Genomic DNA, 22,948 nt, shown 5'->3' on the forward strand with positions numbered 1-22,948 from the left:
GCATTTTATTCTAAATGCAAAAGAGAGGCGGAAGCATGAACATGATCTGATTCACATTTTAAGAAGACAATGGTCAGAACAGACAGGAGGGGGAACACGGGTTGAGAAGCTGTTGCAGTGGTTCGGGACAGAGGATGTGGCCTGGGCTAAGGTTCTCTCTAAATTTCTTTTCCTTGGACTCAGGTTCTTCCTTTGTAAAGTGCAGGTGGAGGCTTAGTAGAAACAGATCAGCAAACAGTTATTCCCAAGTGCCCAGGTATAATAAGACTCCCACTGGACTCTTGCTTTATAGAAGGATTTGAAATATTTTCAAGATTCATGGTGTTTTCCGCTCCTCTACACCAACCACCTACTTCCTCCAAACCTGTTTCACTCTATCAGGAACTGGCATCTGTGGCCTTTGATACACTGAACCAATTGGTGGCTTTCAAGCCAGGTCACCACAAACAGTATTTGTTGTCTACCAAGTTCCTTGGCAACTGGAATAGATGGGGTGGAAGATCCAAGAGCTGACATAATTTTGCTTGGACTCACCCTGTTGAAGATTACTCCAGTTGGTTTTTTAGGTTTTTTTTGGTCCTTCTGCTGGGCCATGGGACTTGTACTGCCAACAAAACTAAATTTCAGTGTAAGGGATCAGACTGAGGAGCCTTATTAGCCTTAAATTCAGTTCCCTTATCCAATGCCTTTAAGTTTCTCAGTAACTCTATCTGAATATTGATGAAATATCCTTCACTTAAAACATAGTAACATAAATCAGCTGATAGGCTTAAAAGCCTCTTCAACATTCAGATGCTGATGACAATAAGAGAAAAAGGCTCTTTATTGTTATTACTGATTTTTTTAAAAAGGGTCAGTGTTTCATGTCAGTTCAAATATATAGGTAACCTGTAAAAGCAGCCCCAGAGAGATCCCTTGCCCCACAATGAAAAGACAATGAGAAGCAGGAAGTGGGCCCTCACCAGACACACCTTGATCTTGTACCTCTAGCCTCCAGATCCGTGAGAAATAATTGTTTATAAGCATATATGGAGTGACTCCTGATTACCTGGAGAGCGAGAGCAGGACCTTAAGGCATCATCTGTTTAGCCAACCAAAAATTCAGTTACACCACTGTTATATAATTTGTTCAGTAGTGTAGTCAACTTTGCTCTTGATTTTTGTCTACTTATAAAAATGCTTTTGGTCACTAATATATATAAATCCAATTAAGGCTGTATGTAAATTTAAACTGCTTTCTTCTCCCTCCCCCTCAAAAAGGTCTATTCTCCAATATAACATACTTTCTTAAACTCTCTTTATGGGGCAAAGAAACGTTGTAAAAAATGTTTTACATTCTTTCCTGAATCTGAATGATTTAAATATGAAGGAAGTTCTGTCTACCAAGATTCACTTTGAATAGCTCTTATCCAGCTATATTTGAAAGTAAAGCTTGAAGGAAATACCGACTCTTTTGTTGGCTGAGTATGCAGACCTATCTCAGGGTGAAAATACAGGTTGTCAACGCCTTTAGGAAGGTCGCTTGTCTAGAAGGCCTCGCTATAGGGTCTGCTGTGAGAACACAAGCCTCTGCTTACACCTGTCTCTTCACCCAAAGCTGGAGATTCCAATGAGAATCCTAAAAAAAAGGTGTGTGTGGCGGGATGGAAGTAGGGGTAGAGGGGATGGAAGGCCAAGGTTCTTCTACACGCATGGCCTAAACCTATTCGTATACTGGTCAGCTACTAGTTCTATAGCTGGTTTAAGTGACAGCTCGCAGTAGGCGCAGACCTGCTTGCAAATCCAATCTGGCCTTCCCCTTTCTCTATGCTAAGGGTTACTTTTAAAAAGGAAGTTTTTTTTTTCTTCTGAATTTCCTAAGGGTGCACATGGGGCAACGCACAAGCAAGAATGACACAGGGCGGGAAGTGAGATAAAACGTATGTGATTTCTGAACTCCTTAAAATACGCTGGGTCGTTTTTCCTTCGGAAAAGGGAGGCAGGACAGAAAGAACAAAACAAGTTGCAAACGAGACCAGGAGCGCTGGGGGGCTGAGCCCGCTGTGGGCCGCAGCGGGAGTCAGGCCGCCGGACGTGGGCTCCAGCCCGGCGGGCGGGACCCGGGGCGGCCGCCCGCCTTCCCCGCGCCCGCCTAGAACCCCGCGCGGCCGGTTCCGGCGCACGTGGCCGCCGCAGGCTCAAAGTCCAAGGGCAGCGGCAGGGCGCGGGCCTGGGGAGCGCCCCGGCTCCCGCACGGCGGCGGGACTAACGAACCGGACAGCCGCTCTCCGGCCGAGGGCACGCCCCCCTCCGGCCCTCCAGGGTCCGCGCACGACCGCCTCCGCCTCCCACCACGGTGGCAAGAGGCCGGGCGGGGAACCGGAATCCACCGGCAGGCGTCCTGCCCTTTTCTCGCGAGAGGTGGGAACGGAAGAAGGTTGGGCGGGCGACGGGACGTAGCCAATGAGAGCGCGGGAAGGGCGTGATCGACGGCCCTCCAGCGCCTCCTCTAGGCCCCGCCCCGGCTGCGGAGGCCCGGGTCGCCGCCCGCTCTCCCTCCCCTCCCCGCCTTCCCTCCCCTCCGTGCCCCGCTCTTCTCTTCCCGTCTGAGGTGGCGGCCGGCCTCCGTCCTCTCCAGCTCCGTATACCTCTCCTCCCGGCTGCCCTCTTCCTCGGCCCGAGGCCGCCGGAGCGCTTCCCCGCCCCGCCAGGGTGGCCGCATAACCCCTGCCCCTAGAATCCTGCGCCGCCTCTGCGCTCCCATCCTCGCCCTGCCCCGCCATGAATGAGGAGTACGACGTGATCGTGCTGGGCACCGGCCTGACGGTGAGCTCGGCGCGGCCGGGGGCCGGGGGGCGGGAGGCCGGGGCTCAGCCCCCTCCCCAGCCCCCTCGCTCCCGCCGCGGGAGGCGAGGCCCACCCCGCCAGACCGCGCGGAACGGCCTGCGCGCGCCGGCCCCGAGCCTCGGCCTGGCCGCGGGGGGCGTCCTCCGTCGAGGTTTCGGGGGCTGAACTTCGCGGGGGTCGGGAGCGGGAGTGGGCCTGCGCGGGGGCTCGCGGCCGCGCAGGGGCGGGTCGGCCGGTGGAGTGGGTCGTCTCTGAGTGCGGAAGGGGGCGCCAGGAGATGGAAGACGCGGTCCCGTGGGTGCCCTGATGGGTGGTCACGGCGAAATACAAGTGGGGGGAACAGCGGAGTGTCGCTGTGCTGCAGAAGGCACCGTAGAAGCCCGGATCGGGGTGTTGATGCCCCTCCACCTCCCTCACGGGTGGATGGCCTCTCCGGATTGGAAACGCAAAAGCGCCAGGCAGAGTGGGGGAGGGTGGAAGCCACTCACAGTTGCATTTCCTGCTTAGCCTGCAGCCACTACTACCACTCAGCTCTGGCTGCCAGAACGAGGCGCAAGGCTTTGTGACAAGTCTTTGGATAATCACTGTTTTGTAATTGTCAGAGTTCAGTTAACTTAAGTTTTTGGAGAAAAGTAGTTTTCCTATCCCCACTCCAGTTGAGAAGCATTGTCCATTCCTTGTAACCACCCTCCTATCCCTCTTAGGGAGCATCTGTAGAATTGGAAATGAGTTTTCTCAAAACTTGTCTATCAAACGCTTTCTCACCTGACTTTTGTCACGTTTTCCTTTTGTTTGGTCTGTTCCCTGACTCCATTGTCTCTTCTGGATGCTTTCCCTTAAGACATGGATTGGTGATGGATTGCTAGAGGCCAAGTTCTCCACTACTATCCTCTTCAGGGAGTTAGGAGATCAATCAGTACCAACATAAAAAATGCAGTTGTCATGTGAATGCAAGGTGTTGCTAATACCATGGCAAATTTAATTTCCTGGGTATCTGTCTGTCTAGAGACCTTTAGATGATCTGCAAATAATGCAGGCAGGTGTTGTATCTTGTAGTACTTCTCTTTGTCCTTTTGTCCTTTTTTAAGAAAATGAATACTATTCATCTTGCAAAAGGATTCCATTTGAAGAGAAGACCATTTTCATTATTAGAATTTTTTGGAAATTTGAAATTCTGACTTTGGGCTGCTTTGTCTTAAGATGAACGCTGATGTAAATATTGTGTGTCCTATATAATCTGATCCCAAAGTTCTGGGTCATTTAATGTAAATCGCCGCTTCAGGGTTGTTGAAATGCACTGTAATCTCTCAGGATCAAATTAATATTTTTTTCAGGTAACACTCCAAAATAACTATTTTAGATTTCTCTAAACAAGAGAAACGTTTTAACTTTCATTTGGCTAATTTTTTAGGAAAAGGTTGTTAGGAACTAGAATGGCACTTTTCTGGCCTGTCATTTTTCTGTTTATAGTGATTTATGGTGATTGTTGGAGAATACTCATTTCTGAATGCTTCATCACATTTGACCAGTCCAGAGATAGACGTGTGCCTGCCTAGGAAATAGTACCAAATAGATGAGATTACTTACCTAGAAAGCTATTTAGTCATTTTGAATGTGAGATATTGGGTTGAATTTCCTTTTTGGTGGTGATTTGGAAGACTGTTGGATGCCTAAATGAATTGGCCTACCCACTGCAGGGTTGTCTTTTTAGTTTTTAAAATGCCTAATTGGGATTCTGAGCTGAGCTTAGTTTGTGATGGATTTTGCTCACTGGAATGGGCACTGTTGCTGCCCGCATGTTGTAAGAGCCAGTGAGTTCCACTGTTTTTCTACGGTTAGTGCTGGTCTTTCAGATTTGCTCTTGGTTAGGTCAGTTGAGCGTGGACAAATGAGTGCAAATCCATCATCATGCAGGTTTCTACCTGCCTAGTTCAGAAGCATCACATTGTAGCAAAGACAGCACAGTCTTGTATAACAACCAAGTTCAGATAATGCACTTTATTTAAATTTTCATTAGGATTAATTAATTGGATTCATTTGGATTTTTGGTGAGTGGTAGACGCATACCTAACTAGAAATCAGACCAATTTTTGCTATCATATTATAGCTGTGATAACTTTAATACCTATGAGCCTTGATAGATTGTTTTGTGACATATTTTTTGAGAATTATATCAATTCAGAGCAATCACATTATTACCATCATTGATAGGAATAGTGGTGACAGGATGATTTTGATAATGATGAATCTTGTACCCTCATTTTTAGTGACACAAGGACTTTGATTACTTAAAGTTAAATGAAGAGACCACCAAAGTTTAAAACCCTCAAGTTAGAATTAACTTTGAGTATTTAGAGTGAACATATTTAATTTTCCTAGTTTTTTTTTTATGAGGAAGATCAGCCCTGGGCTAACGTCTGCCAATCCTCCTCTTTTTGCTGAGGAAGACTGGCCCTGGGCTAACATCCATGCCCATCTTCCTCCACTTTATATGGGACACCGCCACAGCATGGCTTGCCAAGTGGTGCATGGGTGCGCGCCTGGGATCCGAACCTGTGAACCCTGGGCCGCCGCAGCAGAGCGCGCGCACTTAACTGCTTGCACCACCCTGCTGGCCTCTAATTTTCTTAGTTTTTGGTTTATAAATATATAGTGCCTGAGATTTAAGAACCTGAAAACAGGCGTATGCTATCAGTTATGGGTACCAAATATTATGTGATGCCAGTGTGTCAAGTACTTTAGTACGATTAACTTGTTACTTTTAAAATAAAGTGGAAGGTGGGCCGGCCCCGTGGCTTAGTGGTTGGGTGCGCGCGCTCCGCTGCTGGCGGCCCAGGTTCGGATCCCGGGCGCGCACCAACGCACCGCTTCTCCGGCCATGCTGAGGCCGCGTCCCACATACAGCAACTAGAAGGATGTGCAGCTATGACCTACAACTATCTGCTGGGGCTTTGGGGGAAAAAATAAATAAATAAAATTAAAAAAAAAAAGTAAAAAAAAAAAAAATAAAGTGGAAGGATGTGTTGGAGTTTCTCTGTGTTGCCTAGTGTTGTCCTTGTTTGCATTGATAGTTACATCTAAAATAAGGTCAGGTTAATCCACAAATATTGATAGTAACTTTAATAAAGAAGATTTGGTAAAAACTAGAGCAAAATCTTCTTTCTCTGGGAGAAATAGAATATTCCATATAATTGAATTTTCTAAGCAATTGAGGGTTATCGCTTTAAAGAACCAAAACTTTTAATTTAATTTTATTTATTTTTTCCCCCAAAGCCCCAGTAGATAGTTGTATGTCATAGCTGCACATCTTTCTAGTTGCTGTATGTGGGACGCGGCCTCAGCATGGCTGGAGAAGCGGTGCGTCGGTGCGCGCCCAGGATCGGAACCCGGGCCGCCAGTAGCGGAGCGCACGCACTTAACCACTAAGCCATGGGGCCTGCCCTAGAACCAAAACTTTTAGATAAGAGCCTTTCCAAATGATACCACAACTTTAACAAACTAAGGAACATAATTAATTAACTTGATAACTAAAGATTTCGCATCATGAGGGTTAATTATTGTGTTATGCTATATCGTGAAGCCATTGGGACCTGGTGAGCTTTGTAGGAACTTTGGCCCGCCTTACTAAATAGTCTCAGATTGCTCGGCCTTGTGAGTTCTACAGTCTGCTTTTCATTCCACCCCGGCTCGCTTACTTTGCTATTAGGCTGGCGACTTTTACTTTCTTTCAGCATGTATAGACAGCCTCTGACCACCTAATTTTCTACCTTTTTTTTTTTTTTTTTTGTGGGGAAGATCAGCCCTGAGCTAACATCCATGCTAATCCTCCTCTTTTTGCTGAGGAAGACCGGCTCTGAGCTAACATCTATTGCCAATCCTCCTCCTTTTTTTCCCCCAAAGCCCCAGTAGATGGTTGTATGTCATAGTTGCACATCCTTCTAGTTGCTGTATGTGGGACGCGGCCTCAGCCTGGCCGGAAAAGCGGTGCGTCAGTGCGCGTCCGGGATCCGAACCCCGGGCCGCCAGCAGCGGAGCACGCGCACTTAACCGCTAAGCCACGGGGCGGCCCCTAATTTGCTACTTCTGATTGACTTTGGGCTTGGCAATAAATTGAATCTTCTTAGAAATAGTCTATAAAGTAAGAGTAACTAACTCCACAGCTATTTGTGCTTCCCAGAGGTATTTGTTTTGTTCTATTTAGTAATTCTAGTAAGGAGTTATGAAGAGAAGTGTACACTATAGTGATATTTAACCAGACTGTTCTCAGCATTTTATGTTTAAAAAATTGTTTTATATCCCACAATACTTTTCCTCCTTTCTCTTTGTTAAAATTTTGTGCTTTCAAAGAGGAGTTTTTGTACCTGATTTAAAAATCTTGAACTGTAATTTAAATTGCCTCTTAGATTTGCTCCTTGAAAATCCTTGCCAACGCTATATTAGAGTTCTGTAGACACAGGCCTTTCTGTCCACTGCCGTAGTGATCATCGGGCCAATATGTATAAATGCCTTACTTTTGGAAGGTGTAGATATCTTGTAGGCAGTTTGTATTTTAAATCAGCCGTAAGCTTACTGGCCCACTAGAATGGACATAGAATCAGACATATTTTAGCACATAGAGGTAGTAGTGAGACATTCGGTTTGAAAGACCATTAGGTAAGTGTTTTGGCTCACGTACAGGGTAATCTGCAATTACCTCTACCTCCCCTCACACAGTACCTGATTAAAGACTCCTCCTGGAGTAATGGCTTACCCAGTTTTCAGTTATTTAAATGACCCGTGACTATTGTCGTCAGTTATGGGCAATAGAAAGGTAAACACACCTGTCTGTAAGTAGCTTGTTCCCATGTAGGGGGTGACTATACTACGAGTTAATGAGAGAAAGTACTGAGTGCCATACGAGAGACGCCTGTGGGAATTCAGACGGGAATCAGGAAAACCTTCATAAAGAAGGAGGTATTGGAGCTGGCTTTTAAAAATATTGGTAAGCTTTGAACATGAGGAGTGATTTTCTGGGCAGAGAGAGCAGTGTAAATTGATATTAAGAAGAGGGTGTATATAGGGAATAGGGAGTTTATTTTGCCTAAAACAGAAGTTATGAAGAGGTGTAATGGGAAACAGGATTGCAAAGAAGGCATACCACCAAGAATGCTGAATATACTAGGCCAAGAAATTTGAACTTTTATCTTCTAGGCAGTGGGGAGAGGATTTTGAGCAGGAAAGATATAATTAGAGCCAAATTTCAAGAAAAGTTATCTTTTGATCGATTTTAATGAGATGCATTAAAGGGGCAGAGACATTTAAAGAAACACTTATTCTGCTGAAAACTAACAATCATTTTTATTATTTTATTGCTGTAAGACATATACCATTGACATTAACTGATTTAAAATTTTTCTAGGTAATACATTTTTCTCATATTTCTAGATAAGTAGCTTTCAAAAGACACTTTTCCTTAATATTAGTTATTAGGTACTTTGTTTTCTTTCTTTTTTTTGTTTTTTAAATTCTTTTGTTTTTTTGTGAGGAAGATCAGCCCTGAGCTAACATCTGCCAATCCTCCTCTTTTTGCTGAGAAAGATTGGCCCTGGGGTAACATCCGTGCCCATCTTCCTCTACTTTATATGGGACGCCACCACAGCATGGCTTGCCAAGTGGTGCTTTGGTGCGCGCCCGGGATCTGAACCTGGGAACCCTGGGCCGCCGAAGTGGAGTGCGCACACTTAACCGCCGCGCCACCAGGCTGGCCCCACTTTGTTTTCCTAATTATATTTTTGTGTGCATTTACTTTCTGTTAGTTTTTTTTTTCCCCTCATAACAAAACTTAAAAATTTAAGTAGGATTTAGAGTTTTAATGGGCGTTTAGTTTGGTCACTTGCAAGTTATATCAGAATATTAATGTACTCTGGCTGTATTCTCTTCCAAGCCTAAGTTGCTCTCTAAGTAGCAGGGCAGGTGGGCATTAACTTTTCCGGGATACTAGGATACTATTTAGTACCACTGGCCTTGGAAACACCGTTTAGGTTCATCACAGTTCCTATATATAGGAAAGCCATTCAGGCGGCTTCACTACATAAGAGGTGCTTTGCCTAATGTGTTTAGGTGCTGTCCACATGAGTTAGTTACTCTTTGATTATTGCAACTCTACTGTCAGGCGTAGGGTGCTGAAGGGAAGTGAACTTCAGTATCACTGATAATGGTTCTTCCCCCATCCCCACCTATATACACATACTAGAACTTTGATACAGCTGAACTTGAAACAGTTTTATCTGGTTACTTTGTTTCCTGTAGGACAACATGAAGTGCCAGAGCTTGGATTCTGAAGGTGGTTTTATAGTTTTAGTTATTATGGATGTGAGTCTGTGTATTCTCGTCCTGCTCAGGTTGTTTGTGGGTGAGCCTGAAATTAAATGTGGAGTACTCTCATGTTAGATTTAAGACTAATATGTTGGTTAATATTCATTTGTATGTTTCCTGGTAAAAGTTATCAGTATTCTTGACACATCTGATGGATGGCCCAGGTTTTTTAGTGCAAAAAAGGAAATTTGCTTACAGTATATTCTCTGACTTGAATGTACTTTGCTTGTTATTCTGTATTCACCAGATAGGTAGTTGTAGTAGATTTTAATTTTTAGTTGTTAATTTTGGAAGATGTTAAAATTTTAGGGTCATTAATGTACACCCTATGCCCAATATGATTGATAAATTTTACTGTGAATTAATGACTTCGTCTCATGTTGTAAAGCAAAATTTAAAGTATTACATTTATGCTACTATGTATTTTATTCTTTTGGTAATGTAAATGGGATGCCAAAATGGGACAAGTGGAACCTTAACTGCTAGGCCCTCAGGGCTGGCTCTAAAAGCAATCTTTTTTTGTGTGTGTGAGGAAGATCAGCCCCGAGCTAACATCCATGCCAATCCTCCTCTTTTTTTGCTGAGGAAGACTGGCCCTGAGCTAACATCTATTGCCAATCCTCCTCTTCTGTTTTTTTGGTTTTTTTTCCCCTTTTTCTCCCCAAAGCCCCAATAGATAGTAGTATGTCATACTTGCACATCCTGCCAGTTGCTGTATGTGGGACGCCGCCTCAGCATGGCCCGACAAGTGGTGTGTTGGTGTGCGCCCGGGATCCGAACCTGGGCTACCAGTATCGGAGTGCGCGCACCCAACCGCTAAGCCACGGGGCCGGCCCCCTAAAAGCAGTCTTTTATAGATGGGTTTAGAAGAATCAATGGACCTGCAGATTTTTAATTAGCTTCTGTCATATTTGCTCCAAGTGCTGCCGTTAGAGGTCGTTAGTATCAGCTCTTTGGACTTTGCTGAATATGGGGCCCTTTATGAGGCCTCAGCCTTCAGTGCCTGTTGCGTTAGAGCCGTGGTCCGGTGAGTGGGTCATGCTTACTTGCAGTGGAGCGTGAAAAGTTCTGTATAGAAGCTGTGCAGCACTCAAAGCTGCTTGCTTTGATTTTGCTTCCAAAAGTTGGACCTTGAAGTCTACTTCTGTCAGCTGGAAATGTGATAATTCAGTCTTCCTCTGTTTATGTCAAAACCTATTTTTGAGATAGTAAATGTTATTCTACTTTCATATAATATGTTGAACCATATATGTTAATGTTTCTTTAGATTTTTTTTTTGAACAAATGAAATGAAGTGCTTTTGATAATATTAGGGATGATTTTTGTAGTTGTAAAATACCTTCAGTTCTGTGTATCAAGACATTAAGGAAGTGAAAGGGCAAGCCACAGAGTGGAAAAAGATATTTGCAATACATGTAACCAATAAAGGACTTGTATATATCCAGAATATATAAGTAAGAAAAAGACAGAAAGCCCATTTTAAAAATGGGCAAATAATTTGAATAGGCTCTTATCAAAAGAATATACCCTAATTATCAGTAAACTAAAAAAGTGCTCAGCCTCATTAGTTGTCAGGAGATGCAAATTAAACCACGTCTAGAATGGCTAAAATTAAAAGGACAACAACATAAGTGTCGGACAAGGATTTGAAACAACAGGAACTTGCGTACACTGCTGACAAAAGTGTAATTTGGCACAACCATTTTGGAAAGCTGTTTGGCAGTATCTGCTGAAGTTGAACGTACTTGGACTCTCCTTGATATGTATCCAACAAATGCATACAAAAAAGACAACATTGAGGGGCCGGCCCGGTGGCGCAAGTGGTTAAGTGCTTGCGCTCTGCTGCGGCAGCCCGGGGTTCACCGGTTCGGATCCTGGGCGCGCACCGACGCACCACTTGGCAAGCCATGTTGGGGTGGCGTCCCATATAAAGTGGAGGAAGATGGGCACAAATGTTAGCCCAGGGCTAGTCTTCCTCAGCAAAAAAAGAGGAGGATTGGCAGATGTTAGCACAGGGCTGATCTTCCTCACAAAAAAAAAAAAAAAAAAGACAACATTGAGAATGTTTATAGAGCATTATTTGTAATAGTCAAGAACTGGAAACTACCCCAATGTCCATCACTAGGAGAATGCATCAATACAGTGTGGTATATTCGTGTGGTATATTCATTCATCAGAATCCTCTACAGCTTTGTTACCCAGAGTGTGGTCCATGGATCAATTGCTTGTGCGACACCTTAGAGCTTACTAGAAGTGCAGGTGGTTAGGCCTCACCCCAGATACACTGGATCAAAATCTACAGTTTAACGTGATCCCCAGGTGATTCTTATGTTTTATAAAGTTTGGGCAGTTCTACTTTAGCAGTGGTTCTTGAACTTGGTCCTGGAGCATTAGCATTACCTGGGAACTGGTGAGAAATGCAAATTCTTGGGCCCCACCCCAGTCCTGCTGATTCAGAAGCTCTGGGGGTGGGTCCCGGCAGTCTGTTTTGAACAAGCCGCCCAGGTGATGTGGATGCAAACTGAAGTTTGAGACTCTGCTTAGCGTTTACATTTCTAGCAAGTTCACAGGTGATACCAAATTGGGAAGCACACTTTGAGATCCTCTGCTTGCAGGGTTAGCAGACCTTCTGTGAAGGTCCAGATAGTCACTACTGTAGATTTGGCAGGCCAGACGGTCCCTGTCACAACTGCAGTTCTGCTGTGGTACAGTGTAAGCGGCCATAGACACTTTGTAAATGAACGGCCATGGGTGTTTACCAGTAACACTATTTACAAGAATAGTCTGCGGGCTGGATTTGGTTTGAGTACTTGGGGGACCTCTGCTCTACAGCAATGAGAGTAAGTGAATTTCGACTACCCGCAAAACATGGATGAATCTTGTAAACATGATGTTGATTAAAAGGTGTATACAGAAACTGTATACCACATGATTCCATTCAGAGTTCAAAAGCCAGCAGAACAAATCTTTCTTCTTAGAAGTCATGAGAGTGGCTGGGAGTGAGGGGGTGGCTATGACTAGAACAGGGCATGAGGTGGCCTTCTGGAGTGCTCACAGTGTTTTGTTTCTTGATCAAAGTAAGAAATGATGCACACTCCTGGAGTAAAATTTGAACTCGATATTATGTAATTTAAAACATTTAAAAAATACTAAAATGAATAGATAATATTACAGAGGAAAATTTGAAATAGTATGAATTTTGAAAATGAAGGTTTCAAAGTCAGACTTGTAGAGGAATGAGATTGTTTTCTGCTATCGAGGGTCTTGGGGATAAATTTGTGAAGCACTAAGGATTTATAGAGATAACATGGGATTTCCTTTGTCTTTTTAAAAAATAAAGCTCTGATCACCAAAACCCTGGTATAACGGTCTTGAGTGAATGTATATCCCATCTCTGTTTCTTCTCATTGATCCGTTAATCGTATTCTTTCTTATCCCCACCCCCATTTAGATTTGATGTGTCTTAGTATCCATGCTTTATTTACCTTTTTCCTGAGAGTGGTCGTTTATAATCCTCTGTTGACTGTCAGTGTATTAATGGTTATCCTGGATGCTTCCTGTAGGGCTCTAGTTCTCAAACCCTTTGGTCTCAGGATCTATTTACGCTCTTAGAAATTGAGGACCTGGAAGAGCTTTTGTTTTAAGGGTTATATCTATCAATAGTTATCATATTAGAAATCAACACTGAGAAATTAAAAAAATATTTTATTAATTCACTTAAAGATAACAATGATGAACCCATTACGTGTTAACTTGAATAACAATTTTATGAAGTGTAACTATTTTCCAAAACAAAAAAATTTGTGGGAAGGGTACCATTGTTTTACTTTTTCTGCACATCTCTTTAGTGTCTGGCTTACAAGATAGCTGGATTCTCATATCTGCTTGGGTGTTCAGTCTTTTGTGATACACTGTCTTAGGTGAAGTATATGAAGAAAATCAGGCCTTATACAGATGTGTAGTTGGAAAAGGGAGGAGTATTTTAATAGCCTTTCAGATTGTTGTGGATAGTCGTCTTTGATTTATACTAAAACACAAGTGGCAGGGTTTTTTTTTTAAATTAATTGCAATATGAAATCTGAAACCGCATCAGTGAACATTTCATATTCTGTTACATTAAAATCCATTAATCTAGCTTGCACTTTGAATTACTCTTTTACCCCCTGCATGATTTTGTAACATCATTCATTGTTCATTTGGAAAATAGTGGTTTACTGAGTAGTGCAGATCTTCAAATTGTTGACACATTTCATTATACAGTATCAAAAACTCATGTTTGTTAATATCATCACTGCTATTGTCTGAAAAATCCTTTAAGTATTGGGGATTTGACGTGCCCCTGGTGGTGGATGTAAGTTTTCCAAAATTCAAATTTTTATTCAAAATTCTGACTTTTTGTTTTTGGCAGCATATACTGTCAGTTATTTTCCTTGACGTTCAGGTTTGAGAAAATGTCTGCCAGATTCCTAAGTCTGAGTAGTAATAGTTTGTCAATCAGTTGTTCTTTCAAATAAAAATGATGATCCATGAAAAAAGTAGCTAGTTCAGATTACAAATTAGTTGCACAAAAGGTTTTCCTTGAGCCATAATTGCTTTATGTGTACTTCCCATTTTGCCACACAGAATATTAAAAAGATGGGTGTTCAAGGGTGGGTGTACATTTAACAGAGGTAGTTTTTAATGCTGCATCAAGGATATTCTTAAGTGAGACTGGCCTTGTTTCTTAAACTGTGAGTGCCTGGTGGTGAAGAATATAGTGACAAGTGCAGTGTAGAGCCACTGCCTTCATTTGCTTGATCCACCACTCATCTTGTACCATCAGTGCAAATGTCAGAGTGAATAATGTCTAGTGTTATTATGAAAATAGTTTTGACCTTGGGACCCCTAGGGGTCCACAGACCACACTTTGAACCCTGGTTGCTTTAGGACTTTGTCCTTAAATTACGTCATATATTGCACATATATAAGTTTTAATTACTAAAAGAATGTTTAATGACAGGCTTTTTAAAAAAAATTAAGTATCTGTTTGAAACATGGTGTAGCACTTTCCTTCTTTTGAAGATACTTATGCTTTTGCTGTAGGAATGTATCCTGTCAGGTATAATGTCGGTGAATGGAAAGAAAGTTCTTCACATGGATAGAAACCCATATTATGGAGGAGAAAGTGCATCTATAACACCTCTGGAAGATGTAAGTATTATAATAAATTAATATGCCTTTCATACTTTGAATCTTTTACTTGTGAATCTCAACTTTACTCCTTATACATGGTTGTAGTTTTGTTTTATTAAATATATTATCTGTTGCATCATAATTTTTCAGGAGCTCCTAGTTTGGGACTTGCAGAAATTTAAATCATGACCTTGGTTACGCTCTGGAGCAGTTATCTCTAACTCTCAAAGTTAATAGAGTATAGACTCAGCAGGGTGCATAGAGGATCACCTTTTGATGAAGACCTGATGTATGCCAGGCACAATGCCCAAGTGCTTTCCACATGGTCTTATTTATTCTCCCAGTCACTCAAAGAGATTTCATCTCCATTTTTCAGACGACAGAGTAGTCTCTGTGGGGTTAAAATCCCAGAGAAGGGTTGTGAAGCCAGGCTGTTTGTCTCCAGAGCTTAGCTCCTGTCTCTATGCTGCGCTGCTTCCTGCTTTTTTAGAACGTGGGCACATGAAGCGTTTCCAGAGTGTGTTTTACTAAATGTGTTTATTTCTCTGTGTGAGGTTTGTTCATCATCCACATGCATGGATAAGAGCTGTATTGTGCCTTCTAGGAGAGAGATATATATATCATTAATTACTTTTTAAGTAATAACTTTGATAAAATAAACTTTATATCAGAAAGCTTTTTTCTATATTCAGGCATACAGAAAAGCTGAAAGAATAATACCAGTGGATCAAAAACCTTCCATATGGATTCAGCACTTACCATTTTGCTACATTTGCTTCATGTCTATCTTTTTGTGTTACTGATTTTGAGCCATTGAAAGTAATAGACATCTTGATACTGGACCTAAATATTTTAGCGTTCATCTACTGAGAATAACATTCTCCTACATAATCATAATACCATTACCACATTTACGTAAATTAACAATAATATCCAGACCATATTCAAATTTCCCAGGGATGCCAAGAATGTCTTATATTGCTGTGTAGTGTTTTTTTTTTTTAAACCGGTTTAAGCATTGCCTTTGGTGGTGTTTGTCTTTATTCTCTTATTCTATAAAAGTCTCCCCATTTTTTTCTTTTGAGAAGTCTAGGCTAGTTTATAAGAAAGTATTGTTGGGTACTTCATATTGCACCATATCAGGAGGCACATAATGTGTGGTTGCCTCTACTCTTCATGATGCTAAGTTTGACCCTGGGTAAGGTGATGACCGCCAGACCTCCTCATTGTAAATAATCCGTTGATTGATGTGTTGTCACCATTCCTTCCACGCCTAGGAGAATCTTCAATAAGATGAGCAAAGCTGTGTTCTTTTGTGTGTGTGTGTGAATATGCTCAAGGATGTGGAGATTTTTACTGAGTAAATATATACAACTTTGCTTATTCTCTTCCACCTTAGCAGTAGAATTCATGGGTTGAATGGTCTCACATTTTAAATTGCAAGCTTCTTTTTATCTAGAGCTCCTACTCAACTCATATAAATTATAAATTAACTGAAAATTTGTTTTTAACTCCTTACATAACTATGAAAGCAAAATTAAGCATTTATTAGGTTTTTATTGAGGCGAGAATAAGTTTAAATGATTTCTACAAATAATAAGGGATGTGTCTGCATAACTAGTTTGTCACTGACAGTTTATTTTGTATTCTTGCTTTTCTGCTAGTAAAAGGCCAACAAACACCACCTCTGCAGTATTTATTTTAGCATTCATTAGTTTAGTAATATATTTAGTTTACATATATATTGGAACTTTGCTAAAAATTTTATCTGATTAAAAATGAAATGCCCGTGTTATACTTTACCTCATGTTAGTGGTGTTTAGTTATACCAAAACCACTTCATCAAAAAATAGTTGCATAGCATAATGAAAATTAAATTTTGTTACATTATGGGTATTTTTTGTTTTGGTTTTAGTTATACAAAAGATTTAAAATACCAGGAGCACCACCAGCATCAATGGGGAGAGGAAGAGACTGGAATGTTGACTTAATTCCCAAGTTCCTTATGGCTAATGGTAAAGAATTCTAACTTAAATTTCTGACAGTCCACTGAATCCAATTTAAAAGTAGCAACTAACTCTTGACAGAAAGTATTATTCAGGGTATGTGGCAATGGATTTTGTTGAATGGCAACAGTATGGTGAGTAATATGGTCTATTTCAGGTGTCTAGAGTCAGTAAGTTGAGAATGGAAGGAAAGAGGGGGTGACTTATTAGTATTTGGTTCTGGAGAAGCAAAATTAGGATGTGGCACAATTCATACCAAAATGGTAAGCATTTATAACAGACTATCCTCCTGATGCTTTGGTGAGTCTTAGGTAACTGCGCATTCAGAAACAGCCATATTAATGTTTTTGTAGTTTCTAGGCTTTTAAAATTATTTTTTCACGTTTATTTTTTCTCATATTTTTAATTAGAGGAGCTAAATATCTTTTTGTTGTTGTTTTGTTTTTTTGTGAGGAAGATCAGCCCTGTGCTAACATCTGCCAATCCTCCTCTTTTTTTGCTGAGGAAGACTGGCCCTGGGCTAACATCTGTGCCCATCTTCTTCCACTTTATATGGGACGCTGCCACAGCACGGCTTGACAATCGGTGCGTCAGTGCGCGCCTGGGATCCGAACCGGTGAACCCTGGGCCACGGCAGCAGAGTGAGTGCACTTAGCCGCTTGCGCCACCGGGCTGGCCCCTAAATATCTTTTTAAATTGCTGTGATATTAGTACCTTTTTCTGAGATGACACTGAAAAACTAAATGGTTGGTATAAGTCTATTTATGTCCCATGAAATAAAGTATGTGCCACCCTTTCTCCTTTTTTTGAGTTGATGTTCCAGTTTGTTTTAATGGAAAGATCTTCTTTGAATTTTCTCTGAAATGTAAAATTAACTAACTGAATTCTCTTGAGGTAAATTGTAAACACAGTGGTTTTTATTACACAGCCATGTGTTGCTTAACAACAGGGATATGTTCTGAGAAGCGTGTCTTTAGCTGATTTCATCGTTGTGTGAACATCACAGAGTGGACTTACACAAACGTAGATGGTATAGCTACTGCACACCTAGGCTGTATATGGTACTAATCTCATGGGACCATCATCGTATACCACCAAAATGTCATTGTGTGGCGCGTGACTGTATAAGTAATAAAATGGTCTTATTAAAATTTTATTAACACAAATAAGCAGAAGGAAATAAAATTTTCATAGCCAAACTCTTACATCTAGAATCATGGTTAATATTTTGGTGTATAACCTGCCAGGCTATATATATATTTTTGTTTTTTCTTTTTTTCCTCCCCAATTAACATGTTTTTCTACCAATATATTGTGAACGTATATTGAGAGAGAGAGAGTGTGTGTGTGTGTGATAAACCTCATTGTATACTGCTAGAAGTGTATTATGGGGAAAAAGGCAATGAGTTTTTTAAGGTTTCCTTTATATTGCGAAATTTTACTTTTACTAGTAGACTGTAAGACTGCCCCTTTCCCAGGACCTTTACCAAGCCCAGATATTGTTCATTTTAGTTTTTGGCATTTTGTCGTATTAAAAGGCGAAATAATGGATTTAAAAAATATATCTATTTATTTGATTTCTAGATCTTTACTGGCTTTTATATTCTTTAGTGAATTGGCCAGCCTTGGGTTTTGCACATTCTTCTATTGAGGTTTTTGTATTTTTCCTTATCGTTGTGAAAGAGCTATTAAATACCCTTTTGGGCCACCCCTGGTGGGATCTAGTGGTTTAGATTTGGCGTATTCACCACGTCAGCCTCCATTAAGTTCCTGGTCAGGGAACCGCATCACCTGTGTTTTGGTCTTCATACTGTGGCAGGTGCATGTTGCTGGGATGCTGAAAACTCTGCCACCAGTATTTCAGATGCCAGCAAGGTCACCAATGGTGGACAGGTTTCAGTGGAGCTTCCAGACTAGGCAGATCAGGAAGAAGGACCTGGCCGCCCACTTCTGAAAAAATTGGCCATGAAAACCCTATGAATAGCAGTGGAGCGTTGTCTGATAGAGTGCCAGAAGGTGAGAGGATGGCACAAAAAGACCAGGCAGGGTTCCCCTCTGCTGTACACAGGGTCGCTAGGAGTCAAAACCCACTCCACTGCACTAACAACAAAATAATACTCATTTAAAATATCTTTTCTAGTTTATGATTGGCCTTATATATAACTCTTGTATTTTTTTTCTGTACAAAAGCTTTTAATTTTCATGTAGTCATTGGTTGATCTTTCTTCCTTTTATTGGTTCCTTTAATTCTGTCACTGTATAAATAAATTCACCTGTTTTACCATATAAATAAAGTTATCTATTTTATTATCCTATTGTTTGAGAAGTAGAGATTGAAATTTATTTTTCCAAAATGGCTAATCAATTTTCCCTGAATACCATTTATCTTTTCCACTTTGATTAGAACTTTTATCATATGTTAAATTCTTACACCCGAGTCTCTATTGTTTTCCCTAATGTATGGCCTAATTGATATAATTGTACAATATACTTTAATATCTGGCAGCATAAAGCTTTCCTCATTACTTTATTCCTTGTTCTCAAAAAAATTTTTTTTGACCTTTATAGTATGTTTATCCTTTCAAATGAGCTTTAAAATAATTTTGTTTGGTTTCTCAATATTTTTAATATACCAAAATTTCTTTGGTTTATAGGCAGGTAATATTTTTAATTGTATGCCTGGCTTTTTCTTTTTCTGAAATTAATGTTCATTTTAATAAGTATAAATGGACTTAGAAGCTGAAAAGCACAAATTCCTGAAAAATTTTGCCTAAGAGTTGCCTCTCTAAAATACAATAGGAACTTTAAAGAAACCCACACCTATTGCAATAGTACCATAATTCTAAACTTCATACCTCTAATAATTATTGTATAGCATTTATAAAAGCAAGTTGATAAAGTTATTATTAACCTTGAAGTTGTAACATTTAAAAAAATAGCTCTAAATATGCTAAACAGTATTCTTCATTCTCATTGTCTCATTTAAAATATGGCTTTGGAGACTTTTTTTGTAGAAGTCATTGGACAATGTTAAGAAAAAAATGGGAAGCCATTAGTATAAGTAAATGTACTTTTATTTCTGCTAATATTTGAAGGTAGATTTAAGTTATAGTTTAAATTATGTTACTCTTACAGGTCAGCTGGTTAAGATGCTGCTTTTTACAGAGGTCACTCGCTATATGGATTTCAAAGTGATTGAAGGGAGCTTTGTCTATAAGGGAGGAAAAATCTACAAGGTTCCTTCCACTGAAGCAGAAGCCCTGGCATCTAGTAAGTAATTTTATTTTCTCAGAATATTAAGATTTTATAATGGAAAGGAATTGTAGAGATACAATTTAAGGTCCCCTACATCAACCATCCATCCACTTATCGTGTCAGCAAAGATGTATTGGGTGTGTTATGTGCTAGACACTGTTTTAGGCAGTTGAGAGTATATCAGTAAACACAGTCTTCAGTAATTCCTATTCTTTTGAAGCTTAGAGAGAGTCTATATCACATACCTTGTTGCTGGTGAATCTGAGCCTGTTTAGGTCTAGTAGTACTCTTTTCATAATAATAATAATGAGTAATTTTTTTTTTCTTCGTTTCCTTTTTTTTTCTTTTTTATAATTTTATTTATTTATTTTTCCCTCAAAGCCCCACTAGATAGTTGTATGTCATAGCTGCACATCCTTCTAGTTGCTGTATGTGGGACGCGGCCTCAGCATGGCCAGAGAAGCAGTGCGTCGGTGCTGGCCCGGGATCCGAACCCGGGCCGCCAGCAGCGGAGCGCACGCACTTAACCGCTAAGTCACGGGGCCGGCCCTTCTTCATGTTTCCTGTATGCTAGGTTCTGTGCTAAATACTTATTCATTTTTTTTATTTGACTTTTGAAACACTTTCATGAAGTAGGGTTTCCATTTTATAGATGAGGAAGCTCAGGCCTGAAATCAGATAGGTAGTAAGTGGCAGGATTGGAACTGAAACCCTGGTGTGTTGATCCAGAGCTGGTGTACTCAATCGCTGTGGTAGGCTGACCTCCTATTCTATGTTATCCAACCTGCCTGAAAAGAAAAGAGCTCCGTTCTGGTAAAACTATCTTCTGATTGGTGCTGTTTTCATTCTCCAGCATCTCTGTTTTTAGGAATTTCCGGTGAGTCTGGAGTGGTTTTATTCTCTGCCCAAAATTATTTCCTCTACTGGCTCATCAAAGATTCCTGGTTATCATTTTCTATTTCCATCTCTCTCTCAAATAGCAGACACCCTTAGAAAAGACCTTCTGTCCTTCTAGGTGTTTCAGTTGTTGTGCAGAACAGTTTGAGGAAGGATGACTTTGTATAATTAAAGGGTAGGTGAGTTTTATACAGTAAGTGCTCTAGGAGTTTAGAGGAGGGAGCGGTTTGGATTGAAAGCATAGGAAAAGTGCTGATAAAACTCCAGTAATTATTTTGGCATAAGCGTGGAAAAGTTTTTGCACTTAAAAACCTAATTTGAATTATTTTGGCAGTTTCTCTAACTCCATTTATTTACTTCTTGCTGTTAGGGGAGAAAATATTGGGCATAAAGTGTTGAAAGATACTATGGCCGGAAAGTAAAAATACCACTGACTGTTGTGGTGAGGTTAGGATTGACACTTGGGGAATGTTGGGAATGGCTCCTGATTAAATTGAGAGGAGTCAGTGGTGTAATCATGGGTTAGAAATTATTTAAATTATATAAATCTTATAAATGACCCTAAGTTTAATCCAAAGAAAAGTATTTTCATAGAAATGAGTTCAAGAGTTTGAATAGAATCTTTTTAAACAAAGTTTGTGTTTTTTTTATTTTAAAGTTTTATTCTCTCTTTGAGCTCTTATCTATATTAATAGCTTCAGCTATCTCCTTCATTTAATAAAAATTGAAGGACTTTTGGCAGTTTTAGTTTTCCCTTTTTGATTTAATTTTTTCAAACACGTAAAACATTTACATGACTTGAAAGTCAAAATTATATGAAAAGATATATTTAGAATCTTATTCTTATCTTTTCCACTCCATTTTTTCCACTGATAGTAATTAATCATTTTTACGTGTTTCTGGTTTATCCTTAAGTTTCTTTTTGCAAAAACAGGCAAATATGTCAATGTATGTATTTTTACGGTTAGGTATATTGAGGTATAATTTATATACAGTAGAATTTACCTGCCTTAGTATGCAGTTTTATGAATTTTTACCAAATCACTACTTTATCAGCAACTGTTTTTATATGAATGGATAGGATTTTAAAGTCAGAATGGCAGGCAAAAAAATTCTAGGCAGAATGGATGATGGGATAAAGAAAAGTTTAGAGGTGGGAAGTTCAAGAGAAAGATAAGAACAAATTATTTTATAATTTTAATAATAGTTAACATTTTTTGAACATTATTTGCAGGCGTATTAAGTACTGTAGGTCTATTATCTAACTTTATTTTATGTAGTCCTTCACTACAATTCTGTGAGATGTGGGTGCTTATTATCTTTATTTTACAGATGGGAAAACTGAGGTATGTGGGTGTGAAAGAAAAGCCCAGAGTAGCATAGCTCATCACTGGTAGAACTGGTTTGAAGCCAGATTTATCTGATTCTAGAACCCTATGCTCTTAACCACTGTCCTATATAGTGTATAAATGAGCTTTTTAGTATTTTAACAACTATCACTTACCCTCTAATTCCTTTTTTCTTCATGCTAAACATTTCTAGTTCCTGTGATTGTTTCTCATATAATATGCTATCTAGATCTCTTGGCCACTATTCTTTGGAGATTCTCAGATTTGCCAAGATTATCCCATATATAGTAAATAGTATTGCAGCCAGACCAGACATAATACTCGGAATGTGTCTGCTCACTCAGTGTCAGTGGGACTGTTACTTTCATAGACAATTTCTTTCTTTAACATAGTCTGAGTTTACATTGGCTTTTTTAGGAGCTGTATATGCTGTTGGTTCTTGTGGTAATTCATGATGCCAACTAAAACTCAAGGTTCCAATAACTATTTGTTGATTGTCAAATGCTATTTTAGTCAAATCAATGAGAAATATATTTGATCTCTAGAGTAATGTTGAACACAGATATTATGTTCAGCAATGTTTTGTTAAGTTTTCATGAATAGCTTTGAAATGTGCTCAGCAAAATCTTGTATCTTAAGTTACATCTTGAGCTTGTTTATTCTCATTCTCACTGCTGTGAGGCATCTGTTTGTCTGGAGCGCCTTTGACATCAGCACATCTCCTCTGGTATCACAGAGCTGAGGGAACCCCGGGGCTTGTGGTCGGGGAGTAGACGTGCCTGCTGCAGCTCGTCCGACATGGGACCATATATATGAGAATTACACCATGTACCAGATCTGAGGAGTTTTCTTGTGACACGAATTCTACTCCAATTTTTTTTTTTTTTTAATTCTGTGGTCAAATCTTAAACCTATTAGTTAATTAGAAAGCTTTTCTCTGTTTTACTTTATCTGTTTTCTTATTGAAACTGCTCTGGATTTTGTAGCTTTTTTATGTTTTGAAAGTCTTGACATAAGTGGTTTTATGGTAAATAAACCTCAGTGTGTAAGTGAATGAAGGAAAGTAAAACGATTTGAAATGAAGTTAAG

The 22,948-nt window shown here is 40.1% G+C and overlaps 1 protein-coding gene across 1 annotated transcript in view; it reads left to right on the top strand.

Annotated features, from left to right (window-relative positions):
* Positions 1-2,545: 2,545 nt before the first annotated feature.
* GDI2 (GDP dissociation inhibitor 2) overlaps positions 2,546-22,948 on the top strand; it is a 36,904-nt gene continuing 16,501 nt past the window's right edge. Inside the window, exons 1-4 of the mRNA XM_004425392.3 lie at positions 2,546-2,805; positions 14,263-14,370; positions 16,268-16,367; positions 19,494-19,628. Of these exons, the coding sequence (XP_004425449.1) occupies positions 2,761-2,805; positions 14,263-14,370; positions 16,268-16,367; positions 19,494-19,628 (388 nt within the window). The 5' untranslated portion in view covers positions 2,546-2,760. The remainder of the gene's footprint in view (positions 2,806-14,262; positions 14,371-16,267; positions 16,368-19,493; positions 19,629-22,948) is intronic.

This window comes from Ceratotherium simum, chromosome 32 (genome assembly GCF_057802395.1).
Source record: "Ceratotherium simum simum isolate JZ-2026a chromosome 32, ASM5780239v1, whole genome shotgun sequence".
Classification (NCBI taxonomy): domain Eukaryota; kingdom Metazoa; phylum Chordata; class Mammalia; order Perissodactyla; family Rhinocerotidae; genus Ceratotherium; species Ceratotherium simum.